The 26,754-nt window shown below is 42.6% G+C and overlaps 1 protein-coding gene across 1 annotated transcript in view; it reads right to left on the bottom strand.

Moving 5' to 3' along the window:
• CCDC33 (coiled-coil domain containing 33) overlaps positions 1 to 26,754 on the bottom strand; it is a 214,027-nt gene that overhangs the window by 113,546 nt on the left and 73,727 nt on the right. Inside the window, exons 10-13 of the mRNA XM_077472696.1 lie at positions 22,866 to 22,995; positions 19,800 to 19,933; positions 16,317 to 16,388; positions 10,111 to 10,212 (exon numbers count right to left, since the gene is read on the bottom strand). Of these exons, the coding sequence (XP_077328822.1) occupies positions 10,111 to 10,212; positions 16,317 to 16,388; positions 19,800 to 19,933; positions 22,866 to 22,995 (438 nt within the window). The remainder of the gene's footprint in view (positions 1 to 10,110; positions 10,213 to 16,316; positions 16,389 to 19,799; positions 19,934 to 22,865; positions 22,996 to 26,754) is intronic.

Below are 26,754 nucleotides of genomic sequence, written 5' to 3'. Positions count from 1 at the left end.
CCCCCATTGGCTCCACCCCCTTTGCCCTGCCCATGTGATAGAAGGCACCGATATACAGGAAGCATCGGCTCTGCTTCCTCTAGCGCTGGTTCAAGTACTGCGCTCCACCTCTAATTACACTACCGGTCGGACTGAATTAGTTATATGCTGCAGCCTGCAGAGCAGGCAGATGTGGCGGGAAAAAAGCGGCCGGGAGCGCCCCTAGGCAGCAGTGCGCCCTAGGCAGCTGCCGAATTTGCCTAGTATTAGCACCGGCCTTGACATTAACACACATTATGCCACATGTTAATATGCACTGGGTAAGGCAGCTCATTTGTTTTGTCACTTGTGGCAAACATTTGAAATATACACAGCTGTTCACATATGATGAAAAGGTATAGCTCTCCTACAATTGCTTCAACCATTGTACTCGGAGTCAATCTGTGGATAGTATAGGAAATTAACATCTGTGGATAGTATAGGAAATTAACATCTGTGGATAGTATAGGAAAGGAACAAAGAGCAACAGAGAACATAGACATGAAGTGTGCTGGAGTCACGTGGTCAGTATGCCTAAAAGGGAGCATACCCAAGTATGAAATGAAATGAAAGAAAAAGAAAAGGGGAATGGGTGGGTGGGACATGAAAGTCTATGACCACAAAGGGGGCAAAGAAGGGCATTTTCTTTTACATCTTTTGTTCATGAAAGCCCAGTGCAACTTTAGTTATTAAACATCCCCATATGCAAAAAAATCATCCCATGAATGGATGGGTGGCTTAAGGAACGTCCACACTATGAAGTGAAGCAGGAAAAAAACTCAAGTATGGCTGCGCAGGTAATACTGTGATAGCCCATAAAGAAGAATATAAATACACAGACAAGCTTGTTGCAAATAGAATGTGCGTGACCGACACAGATCTAAGCCTAAACAGTGTCTTATCAATAGGATGTGCCCAAAAAGAGAAGCTAGATTACAGAGGAAAGCTAAACAGCCCCAACAGACCAGACTCAGCAGTTTCCTCAAAGACACAAGCCTAGATGAATAGTCTCAGTGGTCTCTGCAGGAATATAGTTTCTACTCTGGACACCAGCGATAAGCAGTAAAGCTGCTGTTTGCCTTTCATCCCTTCCTTTCATCCTTTGCTTATATGGACTAATCCAAATGTGGAGACACCCCAAGGAAGACAAGATAGAGCTTAGTAAACCATGGTCCCTGTCCTCTTGTCTCCCTTTTCTCAGCTCATCCCAACTGTGACATTCTTTTTCCCCCCCCCCATCATCCGACTTCTAATTCAGTGATAATTTCCTGTGTGTTTTGTCAATGTCATTGAAAATCTGTTAAGAACACAAAGCTAAGCGGCTATTTCTTCATATACATCACAAGCCAATCTCCGTCGATATCACTGGAAAGAGCAGCTATTGGAAAATAAGTAATCTCACAGATTTCAGCTTTGGGCTATGAAGTGTCTGAGAACACAACAATTATTTCTCAGTATGTACTGCGACACACGTCAGTGACTTGCCACAATTCAGCATTAATAGCACACAATCTCATGTACAGGGCCACAGAAACACAGGAAAATAACTGCATATTATAAGAGCAAGCAGGAAAAAACCTGATCACAATATATAATACAATGAGGTTTATTTACTAAAGGCAAATCCACGTTGCACTACAAGTGCACTTGGAAGTAACGGCGCTGTAGATCTGAGGGGGACATGTGAGGAAATAAAAAACAGCATTTTTGCCTGTACATGACTGGATGATAAAATCAGCAGAGCTTCCCCTCATTTCAGATGTTCCCCTCAGATTTACAGCGACTGCACTTCCAAGTGCACTTGTAGTGCAGAGTGGATTTGCCTTTAGTAAATCAACCCCATTGTGTTGGTGACGGTCTTTAAGTGACAAGATATGCATGTACATACTGAGGTTTACTTAAACAAATAGGCGTTTCACTTTGCAGAGGAAATTCTCTTAGCTTTGTAAAAGAAGTGAAGCTCTACTGACTTCCATCATTCAATCATCTGCAAGCAAAAATACTCTATTCTTTGCAAAGTAAATGTTTACCTCATTTCCCAAGCTATAGAAGAATTTCAGGTATGGCATTTTATACATAGTTCCATTGGTCCAGCTTGCACTAACATAACTATACATATAACATACCTTAATGAAAAAAACTAAAACAAAACAAACCCCAAAAAATGAGCAGACTCGATGTACTAGTCTTTTTCTGCCGTCACTTTTCTATGTTTCTATACCTGTGGTATCCCTCTAGAACCTGGAAATCACTGTAGCAGGCACAACTAATACAGTGATCTCACCTAGTTTGAGGTTATCGTGCCTTGCTGCTTACTGAACACAGGAGGTCGGCTGCTCAGCACACCATTCAGAGATTTCTATTAATTTTCTCAATAAATGCAAAGCATTCTCTGATTGGATAAGGTGGAGCGGAGGGGCAGTGATGTAACATTCCCCACCTAGTCCAATCAAAAAATGCTTTGCGTTCATTAAGAAAATGGAAAGCATTCTCTAAATGGTGCCAATACCGAGCAGCCAATGTCCTGTGTTGAGAATGCAGCAGGGCAGCCATGGGATACAGAAGCAAGTGGAGATCACTGGATTAGCAATGTCTACTTCAGTGGTTTCCAGCTTCTAGAGGGATGCCACAGGTATGGTATATGCAGAGTTTTCATTTTCTCCATCAGCTCATCCCCCATAGTTATTACCTTTTGTTTCAAATTGATCCTCCCTTCTAGATTATAAACTCTAACGAGCAGGGCCCTCTGATCCCTCCTGTATTGGTTTGTATTGTAAGTGTACTGTCTGCCCTCATATTGTAAAGCACTGCGCAAACTGTTGGCACTATATAAATCCTGAATAATAATAGTTATATTGGTCCAAGCTGAACCAATGCAACTATAGAAAAAAAAAGTCATACCAGGAAAGCTTTTCTAAGTGTAAATTCCCTTCTAAAGTGGAATTTCCCTTTCAAAGTGAACATCCTGTTTGCCTTTTATAAATCATCTCCACTGTGTTCTTAGTGCCATTAGTTGGCACACATTTATTAAATCCTATCACACAACCAGTGTGGTCCATTGAGGGTCTTGTAATATATGAGGGACGTCCAAGTCAAACTGGGACTTTTAAGTTTATGTAATCAAAGAACACATTTCAAGGAGTGGAAACTGCATTTACTTTTCAACATACTCCCCTGCTACATTATACACTTAGGCTGCTTTCACACTGGGGCGGTATTCAGGCGTTACAGCGCTAAAAATAGCGCCTGTGTAGCGCCTGAAAAAAAACGGCCCCTTTCACTCCAGTGTGAAAGCAGGAGGGCTTTCACACTGGAGCGGTGCACTGGCAGGACAGTGAAAAAAGTCCTGCTAGCCGCATCTTTGGAGCGGTGAAGGAGCAGTGTATTCACCGCTCCTAAACCGCTCCTACCCATTGAAATCAATGGGACAGCGCGGCAATACCGCCGGCATAGCGCCGCTGCAGCGGCGCTATGCGGGCGGTTTTAACCCTTTTCGGCCGCTAGCGGGGGTTAAAACCACCCCGCTAGCGCCCGCAGACCGCCGCTAAAACGACGGTAAAGCGCCGCTAAAAATAGCGGCACTTTACCGCCGACGGCCGCACCGCCCCAGTGTGAAAGGGGCCTTATACCAGCATTTAACGAACGCCTGGAAAGCTTTGGCGTAGAAAGATTTGTCAGTACAACAGAACCATTGTAGGACAGCCTGCTTCACTTCATCATCAGTGCTGAAATGCTAACCTTCGAAGAACTGTTTTAGGGGTCACCATGCTTTTACTGCTTTTATGCTCGTTTTGATTCTGGAGTAAAATGATGTGCAAAGGTTTTGTCACATGTAATGATGCGATCCAGAAAATCCTGGCCTTCCCTGTCAAAACGCTCCTTCAACACATCAACTTTTGTGTGCCGGTGAAAAGCGGAAAGCTGTCTTGGTACCCGGCATGCGCTAACTTACAAATGTTTGTGAATGATTGTGTTCACCATTCTCACAGAAAGATTTGTCTGTTGTACAATTTCACAACAGGGAAATGCATTGAGTATCTATGATCAGGCCTTCCATGTGCTGAATGTTCACAGAAATGACTGCTGTTGGCTGGGAACCACCACCTTCGGAACCGTCACTGATGGACATATGACTATCTTTGAAACATTTACACCATTCAAGTGTCTTACTACGGCTGAGAATCTCATCACCGTACTGTGCTTGAAATCTTCTCTAGGTCTTCTCTGGGTTTTTAAACCTTTATTTGCAAGAAACGTCATCACCACACGATGTTCCATGCACGCACTAACACTGTTGTCTGCCATCTTGATTAACAGTCTCTGGACTGGCCTACCACATGCGCGCCGCCTATCAGTAATAGAACACAATTGCCACTTACCACTGAATGTAGTACAGCCATGCTAGCATCCATTTTTATACCTGTAAAATTAAAAGTCCCATTTTGCTTGAATGCCTTTCGTATAACATTCTTGTTACTGTTGCAATTATGAAAGAGCGGTCTACAAAGCAGTCAGATAATGTTACTGTGCTGCCACTGCTCAGAAAATAAACTGCACAGTAAAGCCAGGTACATGCGTGCCAAACGTCGACCAGTTCTGCAGGAACCGACCAACTTTCGATATGTGTGTACTCTTCACGGCTCAACAGAATCCAGGCTAATGACCAGCTTTTGTCAAACAGGCATGCTGGAAAATCAGCACTTACAGCCAATTGCGGCAAGCCCTGACCTGTGTATTCTGTTAAAATACAATAGAACAGCAGGAGAGATCCCTGCATCAACATCGCTTGTGTTGTATATGTGTATACCCAGCTTTAGAGTAAAAAAAAAATACTAGGTTCAAACCTGAATTCATTGGTCAGGGGTACAAAGAGAACATAGCCCTGCTGTTTGTTTTTTGAATTGGCAGCTTCAACATAGCCACACATTAAAGTAAGCTAGACAGTGTAAGAATAGCATACATTCACTAGCTTAATAGTTAATATTTACAATTGTAAACTGTATGGTACAGTCCAAATATGGCAAAAATAAATGTATGCAGAGGACTTGTAAAAAAAAAAAAAAAAAAAAAGAAGATATTTATAAAAAAGAATATTGTAGAACATTGATCCATTGATTTCCATTGAGGAGGATAGACTATAGCATGCAAAGGGTTCTTTACTGTAAGAGCAAAAAAATCTGCCATAGCCTTTCAGAGCAATTCCTGTAACAGACTGGATGCATATCTAAAACTTGTACTGTAACATTTCAACAAGAGGATTAGCCCATAGCAGACAAGCAACATATAATCTCCCATTCCCAGACGTAGCCTGTTAAGACGAAACATGTTGGAAAGAGATGGGAGCTGTGACACGATGAGCATCCAGATTTGTTGGTGATCTCCATGCTGGATCATCCTCTCTCTACTGTCTAATATTATTATCTCTGTTGTAAGTGCATATTTTAGCTTAAATAAACCCCCTGTTTTTACATACTATGCAATGAGCTTTCTTTCTGTGTTCCCTTACCCTGCACACACACCAGAGTGAAGCACAGTGATCATCCTGAGTGAGGCAAGCTGTACTGGGACGCTGTGGAATATACATTCAGTGTGGAACCAGAGACCAGAGTGAGAGGTGTTGGGATGCTGAGCCTGGAGCTGTCAGATCCATCTATCCATCTTGGAGGTCGAGAGGCACACAGAGGATGTAGCCAGGCATCAAGCATTTTCTTACCTCATGCGTTAGATGATCTCTTATAATTTAGAGATCATCGGAAGTTGGTAAGAGGCCAATTTAGTTTATTTGGATTGTTATACTTTATTATCACTGGGAATGGTGGATAGCACATCCAGTTGGTGGAATACCAATGGAATAGGTTTGATACCATGGGGGTTGATTTACTAAAGGCAAATAGAATGTGCACTTTGCAAAGTGAAATTGCCCTCCGTAAGTGCAGTTGCTCCAGGGCTTAGTAAATGAGGTAAAGCTTCACTTTGCACTTTGCAAAGAATACCCAATCATGTGCAAGCACATACGTTAGATGATAAAAGTCAGCGGAACTTCTGCTCATTTACTGAGCTCTGGAGCAACTGCACTTTGAAAAGTGCACAGTCTGTTTGCCTTTAGTAAATCAACCCCATGGACACTTATTTATTGAACTCTTTATTTATCACTAGTTGATACACTGTGTTTGCAAATTTTTTGATAAAATGTTTTTCTTTGTTTATAAGACAGCGCAACCTTTTACATATATATATATATATATATATATATATATATATATATATATATATATATATATATATATATATATATATATATATATATATATATATATATATATATATATATATATACACACACACACTGTAAAGATCAGGGTAATTAAACTCAAGTGGTGCATGCATATTCAAGAAGTTGTGCCAGTCCAGAACTGCATTTTTAAGGGCATGGCAGCCCCCTTTTATTTAAAGGAAATTAAAGAACTTCACAAAAGACAGTGTAGCGAATGACATTTTGGAAAAAATGTCATACGCATGTAAATTTAGTTTTTGCCTCAAAACAGTAGGGGTTCTAAGGGTTAATTATGTAGGTTAGGCCTTAACACCAGTCTGGCCAGGCTGTGTTTGGAAGTTCTGCCTGGTCATGTGAACGGTGAGGTGCACATGACAGGCCAGAACCAGGTCTGGTTGGATGTTTAGGTATCGGCCTTCTCCGAACCAATCAGTGGGAGTGCCGGGGCCCACTGAGGAGTCTGGGGAGGGGTACTTAAGAGGTGTGGGTCACGTGTTTTGGGAGAGGTGTTCATGAGACCCATGTGGTCTGTTCTGGTTCCAGGACCGGGATAGCCCCGTGAGGGGTCCCGGTCACAGGGTTTTCGATGTCCCGCAACATGTTCCTGTTAGTGACCCCTAATAGACCTGCCTGGTCTGGGGCAGGGACCATCTGTTCCAGAGTCTCGGAACCTGTTGTTCAGAGGCACAGTAACTGAGGGAGAATTCAAGGCATCCGGGTGTGCTCTCGGCTTGGAGAGGCACCACAACTCATGGAAGTAACCGGGGGAGGACTCTTCAGAGGAGGGCCAGCAAGTGGCATCCTGGGAAGTGCCTGGTTACTGAGTTGGGAAGGACATTGACGAATTCACGCTTTTCTAGTACCATTGAGGAGATGAGAAACGTTCCAGGTACGGAGGAAAAAGGTTCCTGTTCACCCTTAGTTACAACTTGTACACGTTCATAGGATTGTTCAAGTTTTGAGCTCAACATGCTGACTGCCAAGATCTCTGGCTAGAGATCTGTTCAGCTTTGAAGTACCCAGCTGTGAGTGGCTACTCTCTGGGTGGAAATAGAGACTTTGCTAGACCTGCAGTTCAGGGTGCCTGAGTTCTTCACCCGTGCCCTCTGTTCCCTAAGAGACTGTGTTATTTGAAAGTTCTTAGTGCAAAATAAAACCTTTTAAAGAGGACTTCATCTGCGTTGTTGGGTATCAACCCTGGGAACCCCTAGAAGTGGAAGAGCAGGACAAGAGAAGGTAACTGGTAAGCCCAACAGGTCAAGGCCGCACAGCAAAGGTTGTGGCCGCTACAACAGCAATTTCCCACACATGAGTTCCACCATTACTGTAACTTGAATACTTCAGCCTCCTGGCTTAAGGAGCAAGAAAGAGTGAAGGCACGGGAGCTCAGCCTGCTCTCCAACAACACAACCTGTTGTCCTGTCACTACTGTGAACAGTCACTCTGTACAGCAGTGGCTCTGGGGGGAGGCAGGTGAGAAGGTAAACAAGTAGCCGGAGACACCAGGCACACTAATGCGCAGGGGGTGATTAGGGTGTGCCCAGGCACATCCGCCACAGCCCATGCACATGCCTATGAATACTGATTAATTTCCCAGGAAGGAAATCCCTCCATTCACTGTCCTGGGTGGAGGCACTGCCAACTTTATTATGAACCCCACTCTTCCAGTTCCAGAAGGTTCTGGTTCTCCTATTTACCTACATGCTTAGTGTAATATCCTGTTTGGGGAGGGCCATTTCTCATCACTCCCCCAAAAGAGGACTACATGGGATTACTAGGAGGGTTAGTGTTAAGGCAAGTATTACAAAAAAGGCAGGCTTAAGGTGGGAAATTGTTTTCTGCTGCATGGGTGCTGCTTTCAAATTTAAAGCACATCTACAGTCAAAATTTAAAACCATATATTAATTTCCACATTCTATTTCTATTATTTCTAGACTACTCCTACTAATCTGAATGATCTTAAAGTATGTAAACTTACTTTGTGAAGATAGCCTTGCATTAAATTCTTTGAATTCTGTGATACATATTCGTTATGCCCTAAGCCTGCCTCCTGAGCTACAGAGGTGCTGAGAGGAAGAGTCTTGGGACTCAGTACACAAATCAGTTTGCAGGCAGCAAGGTACCATGGGATATGTAGTCTTTAGAAATTAAAAATGAACAACAGAGGAGAAGTTGCAAAGCTTTCAGAGAATTCAGGAAGTGGAAAAAGATGGCCAGCAGAAAATGAAAGGAGATTTTTCAAGTAAGCCTATAATGGATTGTCAAATTAAACTATTATTTGTATTGTTATTACAATTCTAGAAGGGAATGGGTTAACGTGGACTACTCCGGATTGGTTACCACGTGACACCAGTGGAATTGAGGACTGTCTTGATACCCAGAAATTAAGCAAGATAAAATAACAATTACAAGATTTTTTATTCAGAAAACATTAATTCATTAAAAACATATTCAGGGAGCCACCCATGCCTGTCTGTAGGACTCTCTTGGGGACCCCAATGGTAAGCCATGTTACTACCATTTTTTATATGATTGTAAAATTACTCCATGGCTTCAATTTTGTTAAGGCCATAATATGGCTTATTGTAGTAAGTTTTGTATAATCTTGAGATTGTATCTATTGAACCCTAGATGCGCCAAGAGATCTCCTGAAGAAGCGACTTTGACGCGAAACTAGTAGAGAAATACCATCAACCTGGGCGTAAGCCGCTATATACTCCTGGCCACCTTTGTTGGGAGATTGGGCATTTCCTCATTGTAATATTGTTTGTACTATGATGCTATTAACCTGTAATATGGTTGGTCATCAACAATATGTTTTTAATAAATTAATGTTTTCTGAATAAAAAATGTTGTAATTTTTATTTTATCTTGATTAATTTCTGGGTATCAAGACAGTCCTCAATTCCACTGGTGTTACGTGGTAACCGATCCGGTGTAGTCCACGTTAACTCATTCCCTTCTTTTGTTTCAGTTAATGAGGATGAGGATACCAATCTACTAATCTTTACGTTTTAAAATGTCAAACCTATGAGGTACTATACCGTTTATGCTATTACAATGCTGATGTTATAAAATAAAAGTGTATGCTGCAACCATAGATCTTCTTTAACATCTCCATATACCAGTAACATACCAGTAGATGACACAGGAATTTGCAGAGTTGCTAAGACTGAATAGAAATGTTACCTACTGGTTATATAGCATGGCAGGTGTGAGTATGGATTGTAACAACAACTACACAGAACAACAATATGTTGATGTTAATATGTAATCTGTCTCTTATGCTAGAATACTACATACCTAATAAAGAAAAGGTGAACATTTAAATTAATGTGGTTTCTGTGATAGAAACTTTGATGTAGCTGCAGTCATTGTTAAAAGGGGGGCTTCTATGATGACTGTAGTCTTGCATTTATTGACAGCAATCCCGCAATACACAGCTACACTATGATTTTATAGAAAAGCAATCAACAATACAAAATCCATTATGTAATAGGGACCACACAGAACACAGCATGGCCTATTGAATGATCTTTTTGAGCTTAGCGTTGTTCATTGATCTATCAAGTTACCTCCCAACTTTCTGAAAATTATATAAAGGGACACCTTTTAGTATACTCTATGTAGGCAAAGGACACGTACCGGACACGGCACCAGTTACACAGACCACATAGATCTAATATCTCTATTTTTTCTTTATATATTTTTTAAATTATATATATATATATATATATATATATATATATATATATATATATATTTTACACATAATATATATGTACTTTTTGTTCCTTTTGTTCCTGGTACACACTCACCTCACCCCTGCTTGCATTTTTAAGGGTCTCATGTGTGTTGTTTGTAGGGTGTTGTTCAATAGAAGACTGTACTTCTGATGGACTCAAAAAAACCTCTGGATGCTGAGAAAATCAAATAATTTGTTAATGCAGACCACCTAGATATGCATGACTGGCTTAGTTCAATAAATCTATTTTTTTTGGTGACAATTCTTAACCACTTTCAGACCGGACCATTTTGCTGGTAAATGACCAGAGGTCTTTTTACACTTTGGCACTGCGCTGCTTTAACTGGTAATTGCGCGGTCATGCAATGTTGTACCCAAACAAAATTTGCGTCCTTTTCTTCCCACAAATAGAGCTTTCTTTTGATGGTATTTGATTGCCTCTGCGATTTTTATTTTTTGCGATATAAACGTAAAAAGACCGCAAATTTTGAAAAAAAATGATATTTTCTACTTTTTGTTATTAGAAAAATCCAATAAACTCAATTTTAGTCATACATTTAGGCCAAAATGTATTCAGCCACATGTCTTTGGTAAAAAAAAAGTCAATAATTGTATATTTATTGGTTTGCGCAAAAGTTGTCACATCTACAAACTAAGGTACGTTTTCTGGAATTTACGCAGCTTTTAGTTTACGACTGTCTATCTCATTTCTTGAGGTGCTAAAATGACAGGGCAGTACAAAACCCCCCCAAATGACCCCATTTTGGAAAGTAGACCCCCTAAGGAAATTGATAAGAGGCATGTTGAGCCCATTGAATATTTTATTTTTTTGCCTCAAGCGATTGAATAATGACAAAAAAAAAATATTTTTTTTTTTTTACACAAAGTTGTCACTAAATGATATATTGCTCACACATGCTATGGGCGTATGTGAAATGACACCCCAAAATAAATTCTGCTGCTTCTCCTGAGTACGGGGATACCACATATGTGGGACTTTTTGGGAGCCTAGCCGCGTACAGGGCCCCGAAAACCAAGCACCGCCTTCAGGCTTTCTAAGGGCGTAAATTTTTGATTTCACGCCTCACTACCTATTACAGTTTTGAAGGCCATAAAATGCCAAGATGGCACAAAACCCCCACAAATGACCCCATTTTAGAAAGTAGACACCCCAAGCTATTTGCTGAGAGGCATGTTGAGTCCATGGAATATTTTATATTTTGCCACAAGTTGCGGGAAAATTACAAACTTTTTTTTTTTTTTTTTTTTTTTCACAAAGTTGTCACTAAATGATATATTGCTCATGCATGCCATGGGCATATGTGAAATGACACCCCAAAATAAATTCTGCTGCTTCTCCTGAGTACGGGGATACCACATATGTGGGACTTTTTGGGAGCCTAGCCGCGTACGGGGCCCCGAAAACCAAGCACCGCCTTCAGGCTTTCTAAGGGCGTAATTTTTTGAGTTCACTTCTCACTACCTATTACAGTTTTGAAGGCCATAAAATGCCAAGATGGCACAAAACCCCCACAAATGACCCCATTTTAGAAAGTAGACACCCCAAGCTATTTGCTGAGAGGCATGTTGAGTCCATGGAATATTTTATATTTTGCCACAAGTTGCGGGAAAATTACAAACTTTTTTTTTTTTTCACAAAGTTGTCACTAAATGATATATTGCTCACGCATGCCATGGGCATATGTGAAATGACACCCCAAAATAAATTCTGCTGCTTCTCCTGAGTACGGGGATACCACATATGTGGGACTTTTTGGGAGCCTAGCCGCGTACGGGGCCCCAAAAACCAAGCACCGCCTTCAGGCTTTCTAAGGGCGTTACAGTTTTGAAGGCCATAAAATGCCAAGATGGCACAAACCCCCCCCCCCAAATGACCCCATTTTAGAAAGTAGACACCCCTAAATTTAGGGGTACACTAGTGAGACTAGGTAATAAATGGCGGGTGCCCTGAAACTATAAAAAAATAACTAACCAACCAGCGTCACCTGTAACAGTTATATGGTGATCACTGGTGAAAGGGTTAACTAGGGGGCAATCAGGGGGCTTTATGCGGTAGTATATGGGGGTCCCTGGCGCTATAAAAAGCTGCGGCGAACCTAAATACCTACCTGCCTAACTAGCGTCACCTGTGACACTAATACAGCGATCAGAAAAACGATCGCTTATTAGGCTGGGTTCACACTGGAGCGATGCGGGAACGCCACGAATGCGCGGCGGGTTCCCGCATCGCATGCCTCCCGGCGGCAGTTCACACTGCCCTATGCGAACTGCTGGGAGTGTCAGTGAAATGTTAATGACACCCCCAGATCAGTTCGCATATCGCAGTGCGATCTGCAAACTTGGATCGCATGGTGTGAACACCCATGCGATCCGATTCTGCTGCGGACCAAAAAAAGGGTCCCGTGCGAGTTTGCGGCGGGTGCGGCGGGTGCGACACGAATTCAGCCATACTATCTGTATAGCTGAACTCGAATCGCACAGAGATCGGATGTGATTTGCACTGCAGTGCGGTGCGAATCACATCCGTTCTCATAAACCGCTGCAATGTGAACCCAGCCTTAGTGACACTGGCGACGGGGGGTGATCACGGGGTTAAACCTTTATTGGGGGGGTTAGGGGGGTACCTTAGAACTAAAGGGGGCTAACCCTAACTGCCCTAACAGTTATTAGTCACAAATGACACCTGCCGGGTGATCAGGGGGTTAAACCTTTATTAGGTAATAAATGGCGGGTGCCCTGAAACTATAAAAAAATAACTAACCAACCAGCGTCACCTGTAACAGTTATATGGTGATCACTGGTGAAAGGGTTAACTAGGGGGCAATCAGGGGGCTTTATGCGGTAGTATATGGGGGTCCCTAGCGCTATAAAAAGCTGCGGCGAACCTAAATACCTACCTGCCTAACTAGCGTCACCTGTGACACTAATACGGCGATCAGAAAAATGATCGCTTATTAGGCTGGGTTCACACTGGAGCGATGCGGAAACGCCGCGAATCCGCGGCGGGTTCCCGCATCGCATGCCTCCCGGCGGCAGTTCACACTGCCCTATGCGAACTGCTGGGAGTGTCAGTGAAATGTTACTGACACCCCCAGATCAGTTCGCATATCGCAGTGCGATCTGCAAACTCGGATCGCATGGTGTGAACACCCATGCGATCCGATTCTGCTGCGGGCCAAAAAAAGGGTCCCGTGCGAATTTGCGGCGGGTGCGGCGGGTGTGGCGGGTGCGGCGGGTGCGGCGAATGGCTGAACTCGAATCGCACAGAGATCGGATGTGATTTGCACTGCAGTGCGGTGCGAATCACATTCGTTCTCATAAACCGCTGCAATGTGAACCCAGCCTTAGTGACACTGGCGACGGGGGGTGATCACGGGGTTAAACCTTTATTGGGGGGGTTAGGGGGGTACATTAGAACTAAAGGGGGCTAACCCTAACTGCCCTAACAGTTATTACAGTCACAAATGACACCAATGCAAAAAAAAAAAAAAAAAAAAAAAAAATGACATTGGTGTCACTGTGACTGGGGGGCAGGGGTAATTGGGGGGGTGATCGGGGGGTAAAGGGGGGGTGTGAGTGTGCCTGGCATGTTCTACTGTGTGTGGGATGTGTTGGTGCAACTCACTGATCCGCTCTCCTCCGTGTCGGAACGAAAAATACCGACACGGAGGAGAGAATACATCACTTCCTCTCCTGTGTTTACATTACAGGAGAGGAAGTGATGTCACCGGGGATTTCCATTCGTCGGGAGCGATCGCGAGGGGGTGGCCATGAATGAATGGCCGTCCCCTCGTCCGGGATCGCTCCCGAACGAAAACCGACCGCCGCAGGCACCGGGCGGGGGCCCGATCGGGCCCCCGACCCGCGGGAGGCAAAGCACGTACATGTACGTGCTTATGCCTGCCCGTGCCATTCTGCCGACGTACATCGGCGTGAGGCGGTCGGCAAGTGGTTAAGGGCAGGAGCTCATAGCAGCTAATTGGGATGTACTGTATTGTAGTTCTGATTGGATGCTATGGGTTCTTGCACTTAAAGCATAACTATAGGCTAGCAGTTCCATATATGCACAACTGAAACACGCATATGCATCTTTTTATGCACCAGAAAATTGGTAATTGTTAAGATTCACCAAATTCTGTCAGACAGCGTAGCCAGGTCATTAACTTTGATTTCCTCCACTGCAGTTAAAGCAATACAACTTTGTAAATGATCTGTTGAAGCCAGTAATTGGACAGTGAAAGAACAGCAGCACATATATGAAGTCGTCCCCGTGCTTCTTCCTCCTATCACCAAGCTTTCTGTGCTAGACTGGCAGCATTATTCAGTGTTGTAGAACCTGATTGGTTTACCTTGCTGCCCCTTTCTCTCCTAGTTCTGCTCTACACGGAATTACAGCAGATTGATATAAAAACTGGTTGCATTATTATTTAGAAATAGTTTTAAAAAAAATTTTATTATTGTTATTGAATGCATAACTGGATTAGATGTTGATCATTTTAAAAAATAAGCTTTTTTATTGAAAATACTTGGTATGTACAGGTTTAGTGTTGCAACAGTAAAATTATCAATCTTGCACTTCTATATTTTGTGATTTCCCTTAAAATCGGGACATTAGTTGGTAGACAGACATCTGGAGTGTATTTCTCCGTGTGCAGATCACAGTGTGTGCCTGCATGAGCCCCGCTCATTAGATAGTGATTAACATGGAAGCTCAGAGCACAGTACTGCAAGGAGAAAAATAAACAATATTTACCAGCATTCACTTTTTATCTATTCACAATTAATTCTTTCTCAAGTCTGCCGATTGCTCACGATAATCCATCTCTCCCTTGTATATAACATACCCGGTCTACCTGGGTTTTTCCTCTTATTATGAGATGCCAGCCTCACTATACATAGTGTAATAACTACAGGAACACTCGGAAGTATAACCCCCTTATCCATCCCACTAGCTTTATAAATATCCCAAATGTATAGACATTTCTTCACAGACTCATTTTATCTTCCACTATGATAAAAATTGAGTTTAAGTGGCGTGTCTCTGAATTAATTCAGTGCCTGACATTAGAGCAGGAGGGATGTTATTTATTGCAGCTCAAGGGGAGGAAACTCCTTGAATTATTCAACAGGACCCCTCCTTTTTTACTCTGTACTGTCTCATGGGGGAAATTAGGCAGAAGCTTCCCCTTGTCCACCTCCCACTTGCCCTGAGGGGTGATATGAAAAGATATCGACAGCTTGTTAGTTCAGATTATAAATGAGACAAGAGAGAAAAGCTAAGGAACATAAGGAGGGAAGAGGAGGAGATTGACAGGTGGTTAGATTCCATACTGTCACCAGTTGTTCAGGAAATTTTCATAAACATTTCTGGCCAAGCTTCCGCATAATCTAAATATCAGTAAAGGTTCCTACAAACAATAGAGATGACAACCTGACCCGGTGTTGATGGTTGGATTGGGACATTTTTAGTAGGTCTGTAGGCTATCTTTGACACCCATTAGCCAAGACATCTTAGATGGAAAGTCAATCATTGGGAATGGAATGCGCATGTCCAACCATTGTGGTTTTTCCCCATGATAGGCTGGTTCCTGATCACTCTTTCCTTCAATTTCCATAAGAACAAGCATGTAGACCTGTTTATACAGTGCTTACTGGAACAACAAATTCACACTCAACTGGTTAAAGAGAAATATCCTATTCAAGTATGTATTCTTAACATAAAAGTACCCTCTATTGCTCTTACCCTCTTCCAAACCTCCACATTTGTTCTTTTTTTTGATAAAACTTCCTGTTACACGGTGGCTATGTTTGTTCTCCTTGGTTCAAGTATATGTAGGAATGTAGCAACCCTCTGTTGCTCACTCCCAAGATTGACTAGTGACTAAGGTGTTTGTAGAGTGCATAGTGCAGTGCACATGATTCCAACTGACATACACTGCTTGTTCTAAACATATTGAAGTGAAGGGGGAAGAGGAGAGTTTCGGGAATTCACTGAGGACATTACAAAGCAAAACACAGTAAGAAAAAATTTCCTGAAAAATAGATTACAAGGCTATTAAGAAGTGGACGCGTATAGGTTATTTTTGGAAAAAAAGGGTATCGTTTAATGTCACTTTAATGATCCAACCACTAGATCATGCATGAACTGATAGCAAGGTAGCTAGTGTTTTTAGGTATTTAACTGTTGCATTGGTAAATAAAATAAAATAAAATAAAATAAAATTAATTATATGAATAGTTGTACTTTCCACTTCTTACCTCAGACTTCAGTAGCAACAGTTGCAATGACACAGTTGGAGTCCCACCGGATGCAGTCTTCAGTTCTGTTCCCTAAAGAGGTATAAGATGGGGTATTAGCTTTGTCTATTCCAACCTTTCCCAAAATGTTTAACATGGAAAAACTTATGAAATCATTTTTCGATCTTAGGAAACCCCTGCTGATATAAGAATATATAAAATACATTTTGCATTCTGTCCATATTTGACACCCAGGGATGTTCTATACAAGAAAATTAGTTTAGTAATATTCATGAAACTAAAAAAAATATTGATCAGAAAAAAAGCACAGTGATAATTGTAGTGTTCCCTCACATTGTAGTCAGTGGATTAATGCATTCTTACATTGAAAAGCAGAAGAACCTCCTTAATTTGGTGGTCAGTGGTAGAAAGGCCTCATGACACTATTATTTTGGTGGTCAATAAAAAGTACTGTATGTATCGGAGTATAACACGCACTTTTTTCCCCTGAAAGTTGGGGGCAAAGCAGGGGTGCATGTTATACGCCCACAGCGTACCTCACGAGTCGCCATCTCCTCTCCACTCGGCTCCTCTGCATTCACTCGGCTCTCACGTCACATACTGTCGCGCCTCTGCCACCGGCATTGGACCAGTGTTCTGCCTATCACAGGAGCTGGTCCAATGCCGATGGTGGAGAGGACACTGTCTGTGTGTGTAACGTGAGAGCCGAGTGGAGAAGAGATGACGGCTCAATGATTTCCTGATTCAGGCTACTGGTGAGGGAGATGGTGAGGCTGCAAATTATGGTAGTTTAAAAGAGACATTAATCAGGCTGCATTGATGCATTAATCAGGCTGCATTGAGGACAATAATCAGGCTACATTGATGCATTGATCAGGCTGCATTGAGGACTTTATTTAGGCTGCATTGAGGACATTAATCAGGCTGCAGATGAACATTGATGGGCACTGACCCTTAATTTGCTTCAAAGTTGCTTATTTTAAAAATATGTTTTTTTCCTGAAACTTCCCTCTTAAAATTAGGGTGTGTGTTTATGCCGGCACGTGTAATACGCTGATAAATATGATATATTCAACTTACAGATGGCTAAAATGGTAAATTGTGTCAGCAGTTAACAGTGGCACCCCCCTCCTTCCTTGCGTCTGGGTCCCCTAATCTACATGCAGGGCGCTAGACTCATGGATTCCAATGAGGCATTCATTTTTGTGAACCACGTGATTAGACCCTGAGGCTTTAATAGGTTTAAAAAAAGGGTGAGCCTACTCAGTTGTCTGACAATAACGAATGGCTATTCACTATTTTCACACTGATTCCCCTCCCGGCCAATCAGGAAGTGGGTCTGAGACTTTTTTCTAGTAGTAGTTCCAGGGTAGGCTTCAAGACAGAGAGAGGAGAGACAAGAAGGCCAGAACACAGAAGGGGGAAGCCACCGCTGGCGAGCCAGCACAAGGTAAGGCGACCAGGGGGGTGGGTGTGTGTGTGTGGCATGCGTCCACAGCCCACGTGACTGATGGAGCACCAGCCGCCACTGGTGGTCCCTTATCTGGGAAGCAGAAATTCATAAGCACTTAAAGAGTAACTTTATCCTAACTAACTAGAGTTTAATTTGTAATCCCTAGGTATTGTTCAAGTATGCAGATTAAAAAAAAAAACATATTTACCAGTCCATGGAGTCCATCATTGCCCTTCTTCCTGCTCAAAGTTCTTCTTGTAACTTTCACCTCACAGGCCTCCATCTTGGAATAAGATGGAAGCGTAATCAGACAAACTGTAGGTCTCTTGCCAGGTCCACAGGACCTGCCAGAGACCCTTGACATGTCTGCGCATTCACATATTCATGCTAAATTCCCCCTGCATGCACAGAAAACAACAGAGAGATGTGCAATGCGTCTACTCATGCATGGAGATCATAAGATTTTGCACATGCACAGACACTCTGAATGTCTCTTTCAGTGCCTGTAGACTGACGCGTATAAACACATTTGCAGGATATGTTGATAAATCATGCTGGATATATCAACCTCATCTAGGTGGGCATGGAGGTAGCGAAAACCCCCCAAAAAAATACAGTAGGTACTTATTGCATAGAAAAATTAGTTTTTCCAGTATTTGAAGAGGGGAAGGGGAGGAGTCAAAGGGAAAGAAATCTTGGTCCACTTAAGGAATCCTTTATAACAACCTTTTTATAAGAAAGACTGATATATACCAAGAATGCCAAGATCACACAAATAATTAAAAGCTAAGTCCATCTTTCTAACCATGTTTCATGTAAAACCCACATTTAGGGTGTAATATAAAACACTGTAGCCTTCATTTCCAAACCACCCCTCCACCCCCATTACAGAATCAGGTTGCTCTTTTCCCTGACTGCTTATAGGCAGGTACAGTCTTTTTTCTCCACGGAAGGGGCACTCTCCATAGAGGCACTGTTGTTGGAGAGGAAGTCGAGAGGAATTAAATTCCTCTATGGTTTCCTGGGTCATTGGGGAAGCTATCCCATTGGATGCTGCCACCTCATGTGACTCAAGCAGCCATCATGGGTCAGTCAGAGCCTATTTAAGGCCCTGGCTCCCAGGGTTGGTGTGCTTTATGCGAGTGGACACGTTAGGGAAAGGTACCCCATCTGTTAGGGTCAGTACTAGAGGTAGGGAAAGGTTACTGATGAGGAGGGTAAGCGTGGGGGTTCACAGCCTCTCTGGACATCTGCCTGCTTGAGCTCAAGCTCAAGCTGGCCAGGCCACATTCTGCCCCTCTCTACAGATGCTGTCAATTCGGCTGAAACCTGCTTTCTATACGCTGTTGGAACTGTGAGTATTCCCGACTGGGCCGCCTTCCCATGGGGTGTTTGTGAACTATCTTTGCATTATTTCAATAAAAGCTATTTCATCACACTGGGACTGTGTGTGTTATTGCTGCTGCACTGCACTGCAAACCCCCCCCCCCCCCCCTTAATCTTATCATATTTGAATTTGGCGACATTCATTCAATTCAACGCCTTTAGTTCTCAATGCAGCACAAATGCAGTGATGTCACCACACTTGTAGTTTATTGATACATCCTTCAGCTCCATAACTGAAAGTCTGCAGGAGCCAGAGTAATGCACCCAAAATCGACTAATTGCAGTTGCAGTGCTAATGCAAAAAAAATAACAAGTGCACCTTTTTGCAGTACGATTGCATTTATTATTTATTTGCAAAAGGTGGAATGCTCCTTTAAATATTTTTATATGGAATGGCAGTTATACTTTAGATGCTATTGTCTGGATACACTGGGACTCATCGTGAAGGCATATATTCAACTTAGCTTTCATATGATACTTTACAAGATGCTATAGACAACAGCTCCACTTATGTGTTAATATCAACTGCAATTGATCTACTTGCCAAAAAGGGCAAATCTTCTTTAACAACCCCAAGTTCAATAACAAACACCTTTTAGCACTGACAGCCTGTTGACCATTTCACTGATTTCAGCCAGACTTACCTGTATCGGCACACTAGTTAAAGTGAGAGCATTGTTACTACTGTCCAACATCAACTTGTGATAGATCTCCGTGTCCAAAGGGATAACTGAGAAGCCACAATAATCAGAAAGATGCCACGGAACACGTCTGGATTCTAAACAAAAGAAAGATGGGATCAAAATATATATTGAGTCATGCAAAAAGTGTCTTTTTTTTAATTTCTCCATCTCTTTGTTAGTGCAGCTATTAACCTTGTGACCAGGATTGCATCTTTATGGATGCTGATTGATTGATCTGTAATGAGGTTATTTAAAGATGACCTTTAATTACCCTTCCATTTCACTGTGCGACTGTATATTGGTTTTCAGGCATGCCTAATGAATAACTAAAAATGTGCTTTATTTTTTAAACAACTGACTAAAAGCCTTAAGCTGCTTCCTTCAAACATTTGTTTGTATTCAGCGCAGACAATCGGCATTTCATATTAATACGCTGATTTTACTGATCCCCGAATAATCACTGTTAAGCATTATACGGTGTATTAAAAAACTTTCCAAGACATATAATTCTAGAGACCGCATCGATGAATGGGATTCTTTGTCCATTTCCTGCTGTGACCATTATTATAATAATTAACAGTTTTCTTTAGGCACATAGTGACAGCCGTAAACTCTGGCAGGACACTACCTGACCTCTAGGTAATAGATCTTGTAGTTAGCACCATTCAGTTAGATAAAAGTGTCTGAGATCATTAACACACCCTTTTTACCATACATTGAACTTGCAGAGGTCAGCCAAATCTTAAGAAGCCTAAAACAGCCGTATGCATTTGGCTATACACCCACCGGCCACTTTATTAGGTACACCTGTTCGATTGCTTGGTAACACAAACTGCTAATCAGCCAATCACATTGCAGGAACTCAATGCATTAGGCATCTATACGTGGTGAAGACAACTTTCTGAAGTTCAAACTGAGCATCAAAATGGGGAAGAAAGGGGGTTTAGGTGACTTTGTAAATGACATGGTTGTTGGTGACAGACGGGCTGGTCTGAGTATTTCAAAAACTGCTGATCTACTGGGATTTTCACACTCAACCATCTCTAGGGTTTACAGAGAATGGTCCAAAAAAAAAGAGAAAATATCCAGTGAGTGGTAGTTATGTAGAGGAAAATGCCTTGTCAACGTCAGAGGTCAGAGGAGAATGGGCAGGCTGGTTCGAGATGAGAGGCAACAAAGAGTAACTCAAATAACCACTCATTACAACCAAGGTATGCAGAATACCATCTCTGAATGCACAACACATCGAACCTTGAAGCAAATGGGCTACATCAGTAGAAGAAGACCACACCGGGTGTCACTCCTGTCAGCTAAGAACAGGAAACTGATGCTACAATTCACACAGGCTCACCAAAATCGGACAATAAAATATTAGAAAAACATTGCCTGGTCTGATGCATCTTGATTTGAGTTGTGACATTTAGATGGAAGGGTCAGAATTTGATGTAAACAACATGAAAGCATGGACCCATCCTGCCTTGTATCAACAGTTTAGGTTGGTGGTGGTGGTGTAATGGTGTGGGGGATAAAGCACCATGCCACAAAGCTCAAATCATATCACCTCTGGTTTCTTGAACATGACAATGGGTTCACTGTACCCAAATGTCCTCCACAGTCAACAGATCTCAATCCAATAGAGCACCTTTGGGATGTGGTGGCACGGAAGATTTGCATTATGGATGTGCAGCCAACATATCTGCAGCAACTGTGTGATACTCTCATGTCAATATGGACTAAAATCTCTGAGCAATGCTTCCAACACACTATTTATTGCATTTATGCCATGAAGAGCTAAGGCAGTTCTGAAGGTAAAAGGAGACTCAATCCAGGACTAGCAAGGTGTACCTAATAAAGTGGCCAGTGAGTGTATGTGGTTACTATACACCAGCTATGCTGGATGCACAGATGTCTAAAAGGGACAAAAAGGAATGATTTTCATGACTCCATACCTAACCTATAAGCAGAGACTAAGCTCCTTGTTTTCGGGTTTTGTGCTGGAAGTGAGGATATGTAAATACCTTTTGGTCTGAAAAGGCAATGCTATAATTTAGTTTTGAAAAATTCCACATAAAACAAATGTATTATCTGGAGTGTATATTGGTTTTAGCAGATTTCTCCCTACCACCTGATGTTGTTTAAGATCAGCTCCGTCTGAAACTTATGCCCCGTACACATGATCGGATTTTCCGGCGGAAAAAACTTGGATGTTTTTTCCAATGGAATTTCGCTCAAGCTTGGCTTGCATACACACGGTCGCACAAAAGATCTCTGAACTTTCGACCGTCAAGAATGCGGTGACGTACAACACTACACCGAGGCGAGAAAATTAAGTTTAATGCTTCTGAGCATTCGTCAAATGGTTTCCAAGCATGCGTAGGAATTTTGCACGTCGGAATTGCTACAGACGATCAGAGAACCTGCTATCAATCTTTTGCTGGCGGAATTCCGCCAGCAAAAGTACGATGGAGCGTACACACGGTTGGAATTTCCGACCAAAAGCTCTCATTGGACTTTTACACAAGTGGCCATGTCTTAACATTGCACTGTTTCGTTTTTATTTTTTTATTTTTTTTTTTTATATTGAAATATCACAAAGTAACTTTTCATGTATCAGTGCAGTGGTGTGAAGTGAACTCATAGGACTCAAGGCAAATTGCCATGTCATTACTTTGTGACTGTGTTAGGCAAGTGCAGCCCAACACATATAGTGTAAACAGGCCCTCAAAAATTGTCTGTTTTTAAAATTTTGTAGGTACAAATGGCACAACGTAACACAAATGACTAACAGAGAGTAACCAACTGTACTATGATGCAGTAGGGAAGGTGCTGTGCTCTAATAGTAACAGGGGTGTAACTGGGGTGTTGTAAGCCCCAACATATATCAGGGTGTCATCTTGCATATGGGCATTGCAATGCACACACAACCTTTTTAACATTTCTTTTTTTTACTTTTCAACAATTATTTATATTTGTGTGCTATTTTCAAGCTTTCTTTAGTATACATAAATAGTAGCACATCAGATTTACCGGAAGTGACAGGGTAATATTCCAGGATTAGTGCTGCTCCTTCGCTGAAGAGGGTCACCCCATCTCTTCCCTGAAACAGATAGGAGGAATTCCATATAGGTTGGGATGGTGGCAGTCCAGGAGAGGAAATCTGAAGGAAAGAAAAAAAGGTCCACAATTATATTAATTTCATTTACTTCTATCTTATTAGAGCACTAAACAATGTTACTTTTTGTTTATCTACATTACACCAATTATGTGATTATGGAAATTCACTCTTAACCACCTGCCTGCTGGGCACTTTTACCCCCTTCCTGCCCAGGCCAATTTTCAACTTTCAGCGCTGTCACACTTTAGCCTCGTACACACGATCGGACTTCAAACAAACTTTCCCGTGGATTTCTGTCCAAAGGGCCGTGAACTTGTATTGCATACACACGGCAGGACTTTTTCAGCCAACTTTCACCAAATCACGTGTTTTTTCTCCTCTTTACCGCCACCTTTGGTCAACTTCTGTATTGTTGCTGATCTTTTGCATTGGTTCTGAGCATGCGTGTGCGTACTTTGGACTTAAGTCCGATGGTTTTCTGTACACACAATCGGACTTTACTCCATCGGACTTATGTTGCCAAAAAGTTTGTCTGTTTGCAGAATGAACTTTTGTCTGATGAAAACCGAAAAAGTTTGTCCAATGGAGCGTACACAAGGCGGATGTTGCCTTAAAACAGCTAATTTGCATGTTTGTTGTCAAAAAGTCTGATCGTGTGTACGGGCTTTTAGAATGACAATTGAGCAGTCATGCAACACTGTACTCATATGAAATTTGTATCATCTTTTTGACACAGAGCTTTCTTTTGGTGGTATTTAACCACATTTTGATTTCTTCCAAAATAAATTAAAATAAAATTTTGAAAAAAAAAAGTTTTTCATAATTTCCTATAACATTTTGCAAACAGATAATGAGGGGGCACCGATAGCCAGCACTGAAGGGCACTGAGGGCAGTACTGATGGGTACTGGCAGTGGCATTGTGGACGCAAAAGCACCGCCCCCCCCATCCATGCGCCTGGCCCCTTTCAGGACGCCAAACGCATGAATTCCTATAGCAGGGCTGGGGGGGGGGGGGTGGTATTGTTTGCAGCACCTGATTAGAGCCAGAGGCTCTAATAGGCTTCAAAATAGGGTGGGCTCTGGGCACAGGGAGTGTGCCCTGATTCCACCCAATTGTGTGATGATAGCCAATACGTTTTCGCTATTTTCACACTAACTTTCCTTTCTGCCAATCAGGAGATAGGTCGTCAGACCTGTTTCCCAATTGGCCAAAGTGCCAGGCCACCTTAGTGGATGCTTGCCGCTTAGGAAGAAGAAACAGGAGCAGAGGAGACACGAGGAAGGACATCCCTGCCGCTGCTGCTCTGGTGGAGACACAGGACTCGGCATTGGCAGGAGGTGCTGGACCACCCACACGGGGCGGGGGGGGGGGGGGCGTTGGTGCTGTCAGAGCCGTGTGGGATCTGTAATATAACCTGATCTGTATACCCTGATCTGTATTGCCTGATCTGTATACCCCGAGCTGTATTATACCTTGATCTGTATTCCCTGAGCTGTATATCCTGAGCTGTATACCCTGATCTGTATACCTTGAGCTGTACACCCTGATATGTACACCTTGATCTGTATACCCTGAGCTGTGATGCTGAGCTGTATACCCTGATCTGTATACCCTTATCTGTATACCCTTATCTGTGAGGCAGAGCTATATACTCTGTCCTGTGATACTGAGCTGAATACCCCATCCTGTGATGCTAGGGCTGCATACTCTGTCCAGTGATGCTGAGCTGTATGCTTCTGGCACTGTGGGTGGAAGCAAGTGGAATACAGGGGATGGAGTGGGTGGACTCTATAGGGGTGGGTCTTATGAGAAGTGTGAGGGGCCAACAATGAGGGTGGGGTCTGGCGCCCCCCAATCCTAAAACTTCACAAGCTGCCACTGGGTACTGGTGCAAGGCACTGATGGGCACTAATAGGTAACACTGATGAGGAGGCACTGATTGATAGAACTGCCGGGTACTGATTGGCAGCAATAGTATTCAGGTCACTGGTAATCAGTGTCCTGATTATTAATGTTGATGCCCTTTTCACACAATCCGGTTACCGGCTCTCCTCTGACAGCATGAGGAAAGGAATGCTGCTAACTGGCTTGTGTTTACATCGTGCATAAACAAACAGCTCTGCGCTACTAAAAATACAATGTGCATAAACAATACAATGAAGACATGAACTAAATATTCCAGTCCATGAAAAAGTATGAGTAAAACAATCCACCATTTGTGTAAGATGATCCTAATAAACTGTGATCGTGCTCTCCTCCACCTGTGTAGCATGCCCTGTACACACAGTCGGACTTTTCGACGGAAAATGTGCGATCGGATCGTGCTGTCAGAAAATCCGATCGTGTGTAGGCTCCATTTGACCTTTTCCGTCGGAATTTCCAAAACACAAAGTTTGAGAGCTGGATCTAAAATTTTCCGACAACAAAATCCGATCGTTTAAATTCCAATTGTGTGTAGACAATTCCGCGGACAAAGTGCCATGCATGCTCAGAATAAATTAGCAGACGGAAGCTATTGGCTACTACCCTCTCTATAGTCCCGTCGTACATGTTTTACGTCACCTCGTTCTGAACGATCAGATTTTCCGACAACTTTGTGCGACCATGTGTATCTGCAAGACAGGTTTGGGCCAAAATCTGTCAGAAAATATTGTCGTCGGAATCTCCGACTGTGTGTACAGGGCATTAGCAGTGCTTGCCTCCCAATTTGACCCCTGTTTCACCAGCGGTTCAAATAAAGCAGTTTCCCTCTGGGGATATCACAAGGGACTGGCATAAAGCTGACACCGGAAGTCCTCAATTCCATACACTTCCTCTAAGTGGTTGACAAGCTCTCCAAGTGTGCAACGATCAGCATGTGTATAAAAACAGAATGGTGAGATCTAGTGCTCTCTGTTTAAAACCAATTTATTCCCATAAAAGATGAGTCAAACACACTCACAAGTAGGGATGAGCTCCGGCGTGATCGCATGCTCCATGTGCAGAGCCAGCCAGGAAGTTGGCGCAGCGCTGCGCTAATCACAGGCAGTGAGACATTGCCCGATCTCTGCAGCCACACATCGGGGCAATGTCTCACTGCCTGTGATTAGCGCAGCACTGCGCCGACTTCCTGGCGGGCTCTGCACCTGGAGCATGCGAACACGCCAGAGCTCATCCTCACTCACAAGTGAGGCTCTATAAGCCATGCTAGCTGTACAGGCATAGATACAAATCAAACTGGATAGCCACGGTATTATGTCAGGATTTGATTGGCGGTGTGATGTCAGTATTTGACCAGCTGGTGAAACAGGGGTTAAATTGTGAGGTGAGCAGCCTAATACACAGGTGGAGGAGAGCACGATCACAGTTTATTTGGATCACCTTACACAAATGGTGGATTGTTTTCTGTCACCAGTTTTACTCATCCCTTTTCATGGCCTGGAATATTTAGTTCATGGCTTCATTGTATTGTTTATGCACATTGTATTTTTAGTAGCACAGCGCTGTTTATTTATGTATTTTTTTGTTATAGGTGGAGTGAAAACACTTTGAGTGATAGTAGCTACTATTTTTTATTCACTGTCACATTAATTGTTATTTAGGATTTGATTGCGATGATTGATTTCGCACTTGTGTTTACATCGTGATCAGCTGTAATTGGACACAGCTGATCACATGGTACAGGGCTGCTGTGATTGGCCCTTTATCCCAATTAAGCACAAGATGTATGTGTAAAACACGTCCACGTGACCATATGCTGGTGTCTTTGGTGTTATCATTGTGAACAATAAAAGACAATGAGGATTTCTGCTGGGGGGCG

This window comes from Lithobates pipiens, unplaced genomic scaffold (genome assembly GCF_037356315.1).
Source record: "Lithobates pipiens isolate NorthernLeopardFrog02 unplaced genomic scaffold, aLitPip1_a1.2 Scaffold_8, whole genome shotgun sequence".
Lineage (NCBI taxonomy): Eukaryota > Metazoa > Chordata > Amphibia > Anura > Ranidae > Lithobates > Lithobates pipiens.
Note: the sequence above shows the minus strand (reverse complement) of the source record. Positions and strands in the feature narration are given on the sequence as shown.